This window comes from Poecile atricapillus, chromosome 4 (assembly GCF_030490865.1).
Source record: "Poecile atricapillus isolate bPoeAtr1 chromosome 4, bPoeAtr1.hap1, whole genome shotgun sequence".
In the NCBI taxonomy this organism is placed as follows: domain Eukaryota; kingdom Metazoa; phylum Chordata; class Aves; order Passeriformes; family Paridae; genus Poecile; species Poecile atricapillus.
This window is the reverse complement of record NC_081252.1, coordinates 50434468-50449482: the sequence shown is the minus strand read 5'-3', so window position 1 is coordinate 50449482 and position 15015 is coordinate 50434468. Positions and strand designations below refer to the sequence as shown.

Here is a 15015-nt window from a genome sequence, read left to right as displayed (position 1 = left end):
TTACTCTGAAGTAAAATACGGCTTCTATAATTAATTAACTATGCTGCAAAGATATTAAGGGAATATATCTTCTCCAGCAGAGCTCTTATCTAGTTCATTATCCTCCCATGCTTTCTTTGAAAGTAATTGGATTCTTTATCTCATTAGGGATTGGAAAAGACCTTGTACTGTTATGTTAGTCTGAGCAACTTATTGCAAAGATACCATCCCCACACATTGCAACAGTTAGCGCACTGAAGTTGCTTGCTAGCTTTTAAAATGTATCTGTAGGTATGTTTAGTTTTTTTATTCTTAAAAGCAGAACTAATTCTTTTGGCTCTGGAGCTCCAGAATACAAGTTGCTGCCATGTTAAATTGACCTTCCAACCTGCTGCTGTTTTATAACAAAGTGTTGAGCAATTGCTTTTGTAGTTCCTATTTGAAAAATGTGTTACTTGTATCTTGTGACAGAGCAGTTCATTGTCAAAGATAATAAATATGTGCAATCGTCCATGTACTTTTTTTCATCAAGCTGTTATTTTAAGGTTCAATAATATGTAGGTGTAACTCAATCGTACTTGTCCAGGTTAATTTCAGTAAACTTTGAAAACACTGGGCCCAGCCGAAGAGTTGTAGCCATCAGTAGGACCTGGAAGAATTTTAGCAAAATTTTTCTACTATGTATTAGCCTTTTTGAAATAATATCCTGGAGCTGTACTGCAAATCAGTCTTTACTTGAGATACTTGTCAGTAAATGTCATAGTTCCTGCATTGCCTCAGTACGTATGGAATTTATCTGCATTTTGCTTTGAATCATCTTTGTTGTTGGAACCATAAGGTTGTTGTGCTGCAACACAACAGCTGGGAGTTTATAAAAGACATGTTTATGAACAATGTTTAATATGTTAAAAGTCTATGAAAAAATTAATTACTTATATTTTTACAGGTTTTATAATGTTATGTATTGGAGTAGACTTTCTAACAGGACCCAAGAGAGACCTTAGCTCTGTCTTTGAAGTGAAAAGCAATCAAAAACCATTCTTCAAAAGGAGTAAAAAGTATATTAAACTATGTAAGTATAATTTTACTTACTTTCCTGCATGACTCTAAGAATACTGTCTGAGGAAAAAAAGACAACACACTGTAGAGTATTTGCTGAGATGTTTTAGAAATTGTTTTTTTGGTACTAGTTTGAGACAGACTGGTAGTTGGTATTTCCCTAGTTCCAGGTTAATGATGACATGTACTACTGGAGGAGTTGACTCACTGTGATTATGACTGACAGAGGCTACTCCTAATGGAATGTGTTAAACAGAGACAAGAAACTGGGCAAAAACCAAAATGTGAAAATGGATCCAGCATCATTTGTGGTTTCATTTTAGTGGTTGAGGAGGAGGCCTCTCTGGATCTTGGCATTACATTGTGTGTACAAAAGATATGAATGATTTCCCAGACATTCAGTATGGCAATCTTGAAGTGGTGCAGTGTGACAGCACAGATTTTCAGATTGTATGTATGGGGCCTGCTTTTTTCCTTAGGTTTTTAAGAAAAATGAAAATCAAATGTTTGAAGTTTTATCAATTTTTGGCTTTCAAAACAGACAAATATTTTCAACCATTTCTCTACAATCGTTTGAATTCCTGATTTGTTTTCACTGTCAGCTTACTCTTTCTAAAGAAGAATGCCTATCTATAATGTGAAGTTTGGTACAGGAATAAAATGCTAGGCATGAGGGCATGGTAACCCTACAGAGATCAGGATGCTGAAGATTCCAATTCCTGCATCCTTTCTTCTATGACTTTGGAGCAAATTGCTTGCCATTTGTGTCCATTTTGCTGCATTTGGAAAAAGGAGACAGTAGTGCTTCACAGTTTTTCAGGGCTCTTTCTGGAATCTTTATGGAGGTCTTTATCCTGTATACTCAGGGGCCAAAAGAATGTGGCCTGTGAGAGTTTGTGTGTCAGAGACAACATGAGCACCATTTCAAGTGGTTTAAATATTACTGCTAAGAAACATTTCACAAAAGTAAATTCATATTTAAAAATACTACCAGTCACAAAGTACAGCCTTTGCTCAGCTAATATTGTAATGTTGCAGCAGTACCTCTTGTACTTCCTCATCATGCCCAGACTTGTACTGTTTCTCAGCTTCCACTCTAAGAACCTTTGTGTCTTCCAGAGTATGAAATTGCTTGACATATGCTAATATAAGCAGCATGTCTTTCTTTCTGACATTACATTACAATACATTAAATGTATTTAAATTTTACCCAAAACCATTCCAGAAAACTTGCCTTAAAATAGTTTCACGTCTTTTTAAATACATGAAAGAACAAACTGGAGTTACTAAAATCATTGTAGGTAGCATATGCCACTGTGTAAATGGAGTAACTGTAGAGGGCTTTGATCATCAAATTGCATTGTACTGAATGGTGAGAGCTTCTAAGTGCACACTGTGGTTGTTTGTAATGCTACAGGAGCAATTAGAAAGCTCTGAATATGCTTTTATGAAGCTGCACTGTCTTTCCAAGAGTAAGTCAAACAAATGACCGCTCTGTAAGTCTGGAAAGAGTCACATCTTTCTGACATCTAAAGGCTTGCAAAGTAAGCTAAATTTTATTCCACACATTGTATTAGAACAAGACAAAAGTTGTGCAGTACAAATGCATACTTGCATGCAGAGAGGAAAACACTGAAGGGTTTTCCCTTCGTGCTCTAATTCATGTCCTATAATGAATTATTTTCTAGGAGTAATTTTTACATAATTATTCTAAGGACTTTTGGTACCTTTTATCTGATAGCATGTTGTGTTTTGGAGTGTACTTGTACACATATGCATATTCTGCATGCATAGATACTGCCTTGATCTGCTGTTGTCATTTAAACCGACATATTTCTTATTCTGTGAATAGCACTCCTTAGAATAGCAATGTCCTGTTTAACAGCAATAATAACATTACTTTTCTCAAATTAAAAACATTTTTTCTCTTTCAAGTATTGTGGCTGTTTGTTGGTGTTGGTTTGCTTGGATTGGGTTTACGTTATAAAACTTACCAGAAGAAGCTGGGCCAAGGGGTGAGTAGAGTGCTTGTGAGAATGGTAACTTTCAAATATACGGTAAAATGTGTGTGTGATAACTTATGTATGTTAGTTGTTGCTGAAGAAATCTTTGTAACCAAGTATTCAGATAAACTAATGCAGAAATGAAGATGCAAAAATTTAATTTATAAATTCATGTCCAATTGAAATGTCTGGGTCTTTGAAGATTTATAGTGATCCTATGAAGGAAAAATTTTTCAAAATTTTGAAAATTTGAGAGATTCTTGTCTCATATGTTCAATTTGAACATTACTTTTATAAATTAGTTTATTTCAACTCTATTCAAACTGGACAATGCTGTTAGCAGCCTGATCTCATGTAGGGGGAGTTTGAACAGATAACTTCCTGAGATTTCTTCCAGATGAAGGAATTCTGTGATTCTCTATTTTATCATAATTCTGAATTGAAACTGCCTGAAAAGTTGGTTGACATAGATTAGACTTAGACTAGGTATGGAAATTGGATAAAAATTTGAGGATTCCAGTTTTCTGTCTTGCAAGAAAATAGGTATTGCAAAGGTAATAAATAACAAGATGGTTAACACTCATGGAGTTCCATGTTGGATTCACAAATGCACACAGATTTATATGGTTGGCCTTTTTGCAATTAATTCAAGTTTGTAGTACCTTGTGTGGCAAAATGTGGTCAACTTACTAAGCTCCTCTTCATAAGATAAAAAAAAAATGCATTGTCTCTTTCCTCTTCATTTATTTACTGTAACTTAAACAACTTCATTTTAAGTATTATGGTTTTTATTCCCTTGTTAATAGCAGATTTAGTCTTTTGTAATTCTTTACAGCTTTATTAGGAAAATACATTGGATAAACCATCTCTTCTTGTATCTCTTTTACGGCACCATGTGTCTGGTTTTGTTTACTGCAAAGCTATAATATGTAAAATTCAAATTTTGTTTTACTTTTTTCCATTTATTTTTTGAGGCCCCAAAAAGAGATTTCTCTGCTATGATCTGGCCTTTTAGGTTTGGATATGACAATGAAGGGTGGTATAATTTGGAAGGATCAGCTAATCTGCTTTATCAGACAGGTAACTCTTTTTTTCCCTACTTCATTTATACTTTGGAGGTTTCATCTGAAGAGACAAAAGTGAAAACAGCTGCTTGGTAACTGAGGCCATTTTTGCATTAACACAAGAATCTGTGTTTAGTCGTTTTCTCCTCAATTTGTGAACTGTTCCAATACAATCACTTCAGTCAAAAAAATCCATTTGTAGAGGTGATAATTTGTTTATATGTTTTAAAGAGGTTTCTGGTCAGAGGAAACATTTTATTTCCTATGTGGATTTTTCTTCTCATGTTGCTGATGAGTTACTTGTCTGTACAGAAATTCTTTGCATAAATGAAATAACATCCTTTTAGATAGAATACAATGGTATTTGCAAAGGTAAATATACTTTTAGATCAAATGCAATGTTTTATAACTTCTCTGTGTCTTTTTTCAGATGTGAAGCATTACGTAATTCCTAAAGGGTGTGAAATTCAAATGCCATAAACAGTGAATGCAGAGAAGAAACAGACAAGTCTGTTTCCATCACTGAACCAGAGCAATGTATAAAAGAAAAGTAGAGATATTGTAGCTTGGTTGTCATGATTTAATGATTTTATTGTAAAGAAGAGTGTCTAAACTGTTGCTCATGGGCAGGATTTTGGTTGGAAAATTAGCTATAGGAAATAAAGAATTTGGACTCAAGATGAGTGCCGTTGCAGAGGGCATTGAAAGGGATTGGCCAGTAGTGCTTGTAGGTGTTACTTTTTTCCTGCGATACCCATGAGATAAGGTAGACAGGGACTGACAGTTTAAGACCTAAAGCAGTTCAGGGAGTTAGGAAATGTCCATGCTGCAATTTCAGCATTTGTTGTTCTCCAGTCCACCACGGGATTTTCCTGAGCAGCTCAGGCTTTACAAACCCAAGCAATGAAAAGGCACTGACAGGTGCTCCTGTGAAAGTCTTGATTTTGTGGCATATATACACAGGAGTTAGTGAAGAGTGAAGTGAGTGATTTTAATCTCGTTCCCTTTATTGTCCCAGGACCAAAGGTTCAGAGAGCTGCACTATGTTGGCTGTCTGGTGATACGAGAAAACAGCCAGCACATTTAATTAATTGAAATTTGGAGTATTCTTCTACATAAGTGATTCCATAGTTCATGTCTGGGTGGTTATTTAATCTTTGCAGATTTATTTATGAATTTTAAAGAATGTATTCATTTCTGCTACCTATAGTTTAAATTAATGAATATTAGAAAAGTGATTACCTGGTTATGTCCGTTGTCATTTCTTAAGGGTAATGAAATATCACTTCTAAAAAAGAGAATTGGTAAGTCAAAAAGGCAGCAAAATCCAAAATATAAGTTAATAAATCATAATTTCTGATAGGTGGAAATGGTATTCTGAAGTTTTATGCTACATGTATATTATTATATAAAATACTACATTAACATCGTCAGTAAATGCATTCAGAGTTTGGCTAGAAATTCCTATAGGAAGAGTTCCTGATTTCGAGAGCCATAGAGAAAAGAGTGGCTATCTGCTTTAGGATAGGGGTTGTCTTTAAAGGTGTGGTGGTGTGCATTCCTTTCACACCTCTCTTTTTGAATAGCGAAGATGCAACATGTAATGGCTTTTGTGACTGGAATTTCTGTTTGCCCTGGAGGGATCTTACCTCAACCTTTCTTAATGGTTTCACTTACTGTTTCTGTGATCAGCATGTATGCTAATGATAGAGAAGGAAAATCCTGGGAATTCACTTAAGAAGTCTGAGCTCCTATTTTCCATGATGGCAGTGCTTTACACTGCTGGTAAGCAAAAGAATCTTCTGTGGTGCTGGATGGTCATAAGCCCTTATGAAAGGGCTGTGGATGAAGTGGTGACTCAATTTGCCTTCCTGTGTAGAAGAGCACTCTAAAAGGGGCACAATTGCAGCAAGAAGGGAGCATTTAGAGCACTCCCTGCTGCTGCAGCTGTACTGACTGGCTGCTCAAGCTGAGTCTGAATGGTTCAGCCATCCTGTGGGCAGCTTGCAGATTCCCACCTTCCTTCAGGCATGGGCAGGTGTTTCTTAGATGCCAGTTCCTCAAGGGAGCTGTATCCTCAAGTTAAAATATAGGGGAACCCATTATGTTCCCCTGGCAAAACCACACATCTGCATGTAAACAGGGAGGGACCACAGTGCAATGGCAAAGTGAGGTAGCTGCAGATGGTCAGCAATTCACTGGAGCTGCCAACCCTTCTGTTACCATGTCTTGAAGCTGTTGCAAGGTTGCTCTGGGCTGAATAATTGTTTTGGCAACAGCATCTAGCTGTGTCTTGCATAGGACCCTTAGAGGCACAATAGGATTTGGTAGATGAAGGGAAGTGTAGATGTGCTATGTAGTGTTTGTTCATCATATTGAAAGCAGTAGGCTTGCTATTGTGCTATTAATTTGTGTGTGCATAGTATCTCTAATGCTTTTGAAGTGGCACGAGGTCTGTGCAGGCCAGCTGTATTCTGCAGTTGCACGTATCTCTGGTTATGCACCAGGAATGAGCCATGGCAAGCAGAGTTCATGCAAAGTGCATCTTCATCAGAGTTTGTGTGGCCTGCAGTAGCCAAAAATTTGGGCATGACTTTGTGGCCAACATTGATTTACCTTGACTGACCCCTGAAGGGCTTGTGTACATCCTTCTGTAATCAAAAGGGAAATAATGACATTAGGTAGCTATTTGTAAGTCCCATTTCTAGGTAACAGTTATAAATGTGAAAATATTTTCTTTTTTTCCCTCCTATCTTAGAAGCAGATTTTATCACTATTATAGAGAGTGATGCCTCTAAACCATTCATTGGAAACCATGATCCAACAATGTGGCTAGGAGAAAGACTGGGATTTTACACAGATTTTGGTCCAAGCACAAGAGATCACACTTGGGGGTGAGTCATCTTTACATCCACAGTGACAGTAAATAGATGTAAATATATTGCCCAATACAAACTGCATTAATACAGAAAGAAAGAGTAGTTGGAATAGTAATCACTGTAATCACTTGTTGAAGCTTGTCCTTTAGGAACAGGCTTTGATTCGTTAGCATTACCATGCAATGTGGATGGAGTTTTCTCACTACTAAACATGACCAGATTTTGGTGCCTGCCCTCATAAGCTACTTCAGTTTTGGTGATGCAGAGAATGGCATCCTGCCCTTTAATGTACAGATCTGTAAATTTAGCATTCCAAGGGCTGTATCTGATGCCTTTTTCACATTATTTTGTTTTGGGCTATGAGAATTTTATATTTTAGACTTAAAAATATGATAGCAGTTGGAAAATGTAGTGCAGGAGGTATGAAAAATTTTGAATTTATTAAATCTAGTTTGGGCTGTATAATGGGAGATGGGAATAGAAAGGTGCATGACCTGATCTGTTTGACCAGATATTTTGTGTCTAATTTTACCTTAATGTTTCACCACCTCAGTTGCCTATCTTTAAATATCTTTGTCCTCTGGAAAAATACTGGCATATAATATGTATTGTTTCCTTTTTTTCAAGGGGTATATACACATCTGTATGGCAGATGGAACTTTGAACTGATGTTGCAATGGCTATTTAATTTTTGCCATATGGGAGGGACATTTAGTAACTTTCTTCTTCCAGACTCTGTCTATTTGAGTCAGAATGGGGCAGATAAGTCATTCTCTGAGATTTCATTAATGAAATACCATGAAAAACCTGATGCAAAATGTCCAAACAGGAGCTGAAAAAAGAGAAATCTTCCATTTTAAAGATGCATTTCTACCTACTTCCACTTTTAATAAAACACCTTTTAATTTCTGGTAGTATAAAATTTTGTTTTGTCTGAAATACACATCATGAAAAGCTGAGTGAAAGAACATATTTATGGAATGATATTCTTAGGGTAGGAATTAACTTGATAATATATTTTTAGACATGTAGTTAAGCAGTATTTTAGAGTGAAGCTTTCTATATTCAGAAAAATCCACTAGAGATAGTTTGTATTCTGCTCTTATAGTTTTTTCCAGTGACTGTTCATCTTCTGCTCACATTTATCTTCTTAGTTTACACCTTTGATGCTTGTGAATCACAAAATGTAACTCTTTGCCTCTCCTCATGTAGGATTATGGCACTATCCAGGTATCCAATTGTAAAATCAACCCATCACCTCCTTCCATCTCCAGAGGGAGAGATTGCACCTGCCATCTCCCTGACTGTCAACTTCACAGGGAAGCTGGTTGATTTTGTTGTCGCCCACTTCGGAAATGAAGAGTGCGTATTTTACTTAGTTTTACATAGAGTGTAGAAAGTCACGTAGTGGAATTTGCAAACTTCTGGGATTTCTTCTGTACCCTTTAAAATCTGCTGCTGGAATACTGGTTCTAGCAGGGCACCTTTGAAGAAATACTATGACAGTTTAAAATTGATTAAACTACTGGTTTAAAATTTTGAAGCATTTTTTAAAGTAGGACAAGTGTGTCATGCAAAACTCAGCTGAACCTACTATCTGAATTACTAGAGATTTAAAGATACAGTTCTGCAAAGTCATAACAAATGATAGGGCCACAGATGCATCTCCATGCAGGATAGCATCCTTCTGACTTTTTGCATATGGAATAGATGCATTACATTATATAATGAGTGCAGATAGATATAGTTAGAGATAGACAGCATTAATAGAAAAACATTTTTTTTTTTTTTTTTAAAAAGTGACAAATCTGAAACCTCCAAGAAAGGACAGTGTTGAAACAGCAGTAAAAATACCCATTAGTGTTCTTCTGAGAGTATGCAAGTGGAAATAGGAAGTCTGATCTCTGAATTCAGAAAAGCAGTATTATACCAATAAGGCAAATAAATGATGGAAAAGAATAAGGTATATATTTCAGTTCTTGAACGCAATGTTTTGATTACTCACGTGTAATGAATATTAATAAGAGAGAGTTTTGTGAATGCTCCATGTAGCTATAATTTCTGTTATATTTGGTGTGATATCTAGTATGTTTGTGGCTAGGTAATAAGATTTGGAATTTAAAAAAAAATTGTTACAATTCATGGAGAGGCAAATTTATGGATAGGGTGCAGATATTATAACACAATGAAGCTGCTCAGAAAGCCATAGGAATTCTCTGTATCCCATTTCCTTCCCCTGAGTAGAAGCTGCATCAAACCTGCAAATTGTTTATAGATTTTCCATTTATTAAACAAATATGGTTGTCAGAAATCACTCCCCAGTTTTAACTCTAGAAAGGAATTTAATTCTGTGCCTCATACAGGTGATTAGACTTGCCTGTCTGAGAAACTGTTTGTCAAAGTAGAAGAAAATAACACTGTATTATCCCCTCTGAAAGGAATTAGATAAAGATGAAGGAGAAAATATGAGGAGACACATGGGAAATGAGCAAATTGGATTGTGTTTTAGAGGGGAATGAATTTGTAACTAAATACTGCACGTAACTGCTCATTTTTAGTATTTTTTTCTTCTGCTTAAGTTGACATAAACTACAGAATAGTGGATAACTAGGGTTGTTTTTTAAATATGATTTTTAAAATGTGGGACTGTAACTGTGCCTGTGCCTTTAAAAGATCCCATCTTCTGGAGAGGTGCATTCTGGAAAGAGCAGTTAGCTGAGCAGACAACTTCACATATACCTAGGTCAGACTTCTTCTTAAGTGTTTGGGGTTTTTTTTTTCTCCTGTCTGTGTGTTCTTTCTCCCTAGTACAGTTGCTTCAGGCAGAAGTACCACGATTTAGAAAGCATAGCTGCTTTCTAAATTGTAAATAGCTGTCTTCTTTTGGGTTTACAGGTTCCAAAATCAGCTCTGTCAATGTTATTTAGTCCAGACTACCAAAATATAGAAGGCAGCATGATGTACACAACTGTTTAAAGTCACTAACATAAAGCATCATAGAAAGAGAACTGCTTTTGCATTATTTTATGACAAACCTAAGGACAGGGAATGGGATCCAATGAAGTATTTTACCAGGCTCCACTTACGCTATCGCTATGTTGTTATCATGTTGGTACTCTTGTGCAAATCTTGTTAAAGAGATGTGAAATACAGGCCAAATGTAATTAAGTAATGCTAATGGGATGATGTAACTCTAGTTACATTTCATAAATTATGGCACCCAGGCTTGAAGACTTTATTTACTGTGATCTATCCATACGAAAATTTTTTTTAGCATTTAAGTTCTTTGTTATGCACTTGTGCTAGCACGGTTAAATTTTAAGTGCAAGCAGAGACAAGGTCTTATATAACCAAAACACTAACATTTACATTTCCTAGTGATGGTATCAGTATTAAAAACAAAACAGTAATAGAAGACGTTCTTCCTGTAATGGATAGAAAGAAAATGTGAATTACATCTACCATGACCATGTGGCTTTTATCAAATGTAGTAGATAATTTTGAATCAATGAGATTTCTGTAAACTTTCATACTCTCTAATACTGAGCAACAAAAATTGTACCAGATTGATTTGTGGCTTACTATGTCATAGCACAAAGATTGTGAGCTAAAATGTATATGTCTTAAAGTCTTTCCAATTTCTTTCAGAGAGGATTTGGATAGAAAACTCCAAGCAATAGCTGTTTCAAACCTATTGAAGACTAGCTCTAAGCAGGTTGTATTTCTAGGATACATCACTTCAGCTCCTGGATCCAGAGACTATAATGAATTAATAAAAAATGGAAATGTGCAGGTAATATAAAAATACCGTATATTTAGAGAAAATATACATTGGAAGCACTCAGCTTAGTATTTCAAACTAGTAATTTAAATATAGGCAGAGAAGAAAACACAAGCCCATTTTCAAATACAGTCTTTAGCTACCACAGGATATCTTGCAGAGAAGGTGGAGTTACACCGTGAAAGAAGAAGAGGCAATGGACAGCAGCTGCCTCAAGGGAGCTAATGTCATTTAGAAGAAATAAAAAGTTGCAGGGTTGTCTAAGATTAGAACAGGGGCCTGGTGAAGTTGTGAAACATTCATCCTTGGAGATATTCAAAAGTTAGCTCCATAAGGCCCTGAGCAACCTGCCTGAAGTGACTTTTACCAGGGTTAGGTGACCTCCAGGCATCCTCTAATTCTGTGATTCTTTTGTTTTAAAAATGAGCTCCTCGTTAAGGGATATCAAAAAATTGTCTGATTTGTCCATATCTAACAGTGAGGTTTTTCTTTCTGCCTTATTACAATGTTTTAGGCAAAATATTTTTCTGCAGTGAGTTTGCACACTGGTCCTGTTGTTGATTTAAAGCCTACCCAGATAAACACTTACCTTATTTGTTTGACTTTTTTTCCCTTTTGCTTCTAGGATATCGACAGTACAGATAGGGACAGATGGTGTAGCTATATTATGTATCGTGGAGTAATAAGGTATGTTAAAGTGAATCACTTATTTGTAGGTTTAAATATCTTGATGGTTATTAGTTTTATAATCATCTTTAAGTGATTGTGGAAGAGTCTTACATCCCTAAACTATTATTATGGGCAGTTGGATCTATCATAAAATTATATGAAACATTGTTCTTAGGATCACAAGAACTGGTATTTCTCTGAATGTATTTTGCTAAGACGCTATTGCAGGGTTCATCATTCTGCGTCAAAAGTCTTCAGATCTACTCTGCTTTGGTAACATAAAACTACATTTTTCCAAAGCTCTAGCTTTGCAACTTCATTCTAAAATGTGAATGCTAAGAACTGATTTTTATGTGACACAGAAGATAGAAATTTTGAACTATGGAAGCAAAATGCTGATCTAATCCAGCCAATCTTTATGCTGGATTTAGTGGAAACTTGAACTGTGTAAGCCCATATTGGGGCACAGGACCTATACACTCCATATCTTTTAATACCAAATTGCTTGTAAATCATGTTTGTACTGGAATGGAATTCATCTTATTCTGAATAAACTATGCAAATTCTGCAGTGGTCGCGAGTCATAAACTTGATAGCTATCTTAACAGTATTGAGTAAAAAAAAGAAAAAAAGGCAACCAAAAAAACTCAACTAAAACTCTATTTGCAATTTGAATTTTTCTCATTATTCATTCAACTGATGCTTGAGTTTCTTTCATGAATATTGAAACCTTTTCAGTGAAAATTTGGTGAGCTTATACCTGCACTCATATTCTAAAGCTGTATTTTTTAAAAAAGGCTTTTAGATATAGAACTTATTTTTACTGTGAAACATGGTTTTTCAGTTTTTATGCTTGTGACATGGTGTTATGATCCTGTTTATGGAGCACTTTCAGTTTTTTGAAGGCAAGATTCACAGAAATGGAACATTGTGTTGATAAGTTCAGGCACAACTCTTGGGAAAAAGAAAAAAAGATACATTAAGAATGTGTTGAAATTTTCTTGAGTTATTTCTTCAAACTAACTCTTCTCATATTTGATAGGCTGGGTTATGCCCGCATATCTCATGCTGGTTTAAGTGATTCAGAAGTCCAGATGGCCAAATTTAGAATCCCAGATCACGTGGATAGCTATGTGGACAATGATAGAATTGTCACTGATCCCAGCCAAGTTCCTGAGGACGTCCATTTCAATCCCAGGTCAGTGTGTCTCAGAGGAAATAAAGGGGATGATGTACCTGGCATCTTGTAAAAGAGAAGTCTAGGAACAAAATTATTTCTAAAGTGAGAGGCACTGATCAGTACCCAACTGAGCAGAAGAGTAGGAGTCAAGAACTTCTGTAATTTGTAATTCCATTTTTCCAATTGATTTGGCATATACCCTGGGAAAAACAGACTGTTTTATCACAGCATAAATTGCAAGTAATGCTCATTTCATCCAGGCAATTTCTGAGATTGTTTGATAGGGGTATTTGCCAAGTGGTGTGGTGACTCATTTGATAGCTGATGAAAGATCTCCCATGTTTCTCAGCACTTTGGAGATTGGGCTTTTAATATATTGTTACTCAGAATATCAAATACAATATATACATTAAATACTTTTTCATAAGCATTTAAAAACATGCCATATAATTGGAGCAAAAATTAAAAAGAGTGCCTGAGGCAGTATGTTGTATGTGTCAAGAAGAAAAAAAAAAAGACTAGGTTTTATGTAAAATAGTTATTTATTTCTGAATTGCTGTCATTTTTCCACTGGTATTGCATAAGGAAGAGATAGAGAGAAAAATATATTTATTCTAGTATTGATATCAGAGAAAAAGTCATGAAGTTTGTGATAGATGTTGCCACAGAGAGATAATTCCCAGTAATGTCACGTTTACTACTCCTAACATGCATAATGCAGAATATATTACTTTCTCATATACATCTAACAGTTGAGCTTACTCACTTCTCATGTACTACTCAGCCACTGACTTCCTGTCTTAAGCAGGAGTTTGCCCAGACTTTTCCACATGATGGAACTTGCCTACAGTTAGCATTCACCTTCAGATTTTTCACAATTGACTTCAGCACAGAATCTTGTCCTCATTTCTTTTGTCTGCCTATAATCAGAAAATTTTTACCCTATTGGAATAGATTTAGCTTTTTCTGATTAACTCTACTTCTTTAGAAATACAATGGCACTGCTCTTAAATATTACTTAGCACTGATATTTTGAATAAGTACTCCATTTTACTTTTGCAAGTCTGTCTACCATAATAGTCAGTTGTCAAAACTTTCACATTTAAATTCGGAATGAAAAATTACAATTTTCACCACAATTTTCGAAAGCAAAATGTACAATATTAATAACAGGGTTGACTATTTTGATACTATGGGTGTTTAAATTGTATCTCCATTGAAACTGGGACTAAAAATGTAGCTTAGAATTTAAGTAGATAAATGCAAAACTCAGCTTTCTCATCTGGAGTTCCAATAATAGACTGCCTATAGCATCAGCAGAATCAATGTAATTAATTGTCTCCACTATACTCAAAAACCTTTAGTAGGAGAGGGTACTTAGAACCTGATCTACATTTAATAGAGATGGGTCCTGTTTCTGAAATAAATTGCCTAGGACATTCAGAAGTAGGGTAGTAATTGTATGATTTAATTACTTGGGTTAAATAATGTTGTAATAGTATTGCTCTGTTGAATATTTTTCTTAGGTTTGGATCTTACAAAGATGGACATAATTATGTGCCTATTCATCACTTTCATATGAGCACTCCTAAATATTTTAAACGGACAAATTAGAGGAAGAAAATAAAATACTATTGAGACCAACAGGAAAGGTTTGCTGCTTGAAACTGAATTGGCAGTCCAAAGGACTACACTGTTTAAGGATGAGCAACTCCCATACTGCACAACACTGTGAATGTCTATATAGCTGCTGCCTTTCTTCTTTAATGAGCTGCCATCACTATGAGGGAGGGAAGATGCATGCTTTTTGGTAAACTGGTATTTACCTTGGCCAGATACCTGCTTTGTATGCAACAAACCAAGGGTGGGAACTTGCTGTGGCAACAACTGCTTCAGCTTTTGTGGAGGTATCAAGTATCAGAGTGCTATTGCAATAAAAATCTCGGCCTTATGTTTTTCAAAATAGGAATGGAACTAGTGTATTTTTAAATTGGGAGAGATGCAGTAAGTATGTGTTTGAAGTGTCAGCATTTTCAACTCAAACAGTATTTACATCTGCTGCTATTCTACATTTTATTCTTAAATGACTTTTACAACAATTTGATGTTCATAATACTGGAGAAAAAGAGGTGACTTTAATAAAATTCATTTTATTAGAATAAATATATTAGACATATATGGATATTAGACACTTCAATGTTTTTACAAAAGGGAGAGTACCTCTGAATAAGGATGGTTATGAGATACATGAACAGGCTGACAAAGAATTAAAAACAATCATGCTCAACATAATGAGGTTTCTGGGAAGGGAGAAAAGTTGGTTGTAACTTTTACTTAAAATGAACCATAATAAAGAAAAAAAAAGAAGAGAAAAGAAAAAGATGTGACACTGTGTAAAATG

The 15015-nt window shown here is 35.4% G+C and overlaps 1 protein-coding gene across 4 annotated transcripts in view; it reads left to right on the top strand.

Annotated features, from left to right (window-relative positions):
• Window positions 1–15015, top strand: part of CWH43 (cell wall biogenesis 43 C-terminal homolog) — a 34760-nt gene that overhangs the window by 13216 nt on the left and 6529 nt on the right. For 2 of the 4 annotated variants that reach the window (XM_058839078.1, XM_058839079.1), the window contains 9 exons: window positions 926–1051; window positions 2974–3053; window positions 4016–4121; window positions 6864–6999; window positions 8197–8346; window positions 10633–10777; window positions 11391–11452; window positions 12477–12632; window positions 14141–15008. In XM_058839078.1, coding sequence (XP_058695061.1) covers window positions 926–1051; window positions 2974–3053; window positions 4016–4121; window positions 6864–6999; window positions 8197–8346; window positions 10633–10777; window positions 11391–11452; window positions 12477–12632; window positions 14141–14228 — 1049 coding nt within the window. In that variant the 3' untranslated portion in view covers window positions 14229–15008. Of the gene's footprint in view, window positions 1–925; window positions 1052–2973; window positions 3054–4015; window positions 4122–6863; window positions 7000–8196; window positions 8347–10632; window positions 10778–11390; window positions 11453–12476; window positions 12633–14140; window positions 15011–15015 lie in introns of those variants that run through there. The other 2 variants (XM_058839075.1, XM_058839077.1) reach the window with 2 other exon arrangements.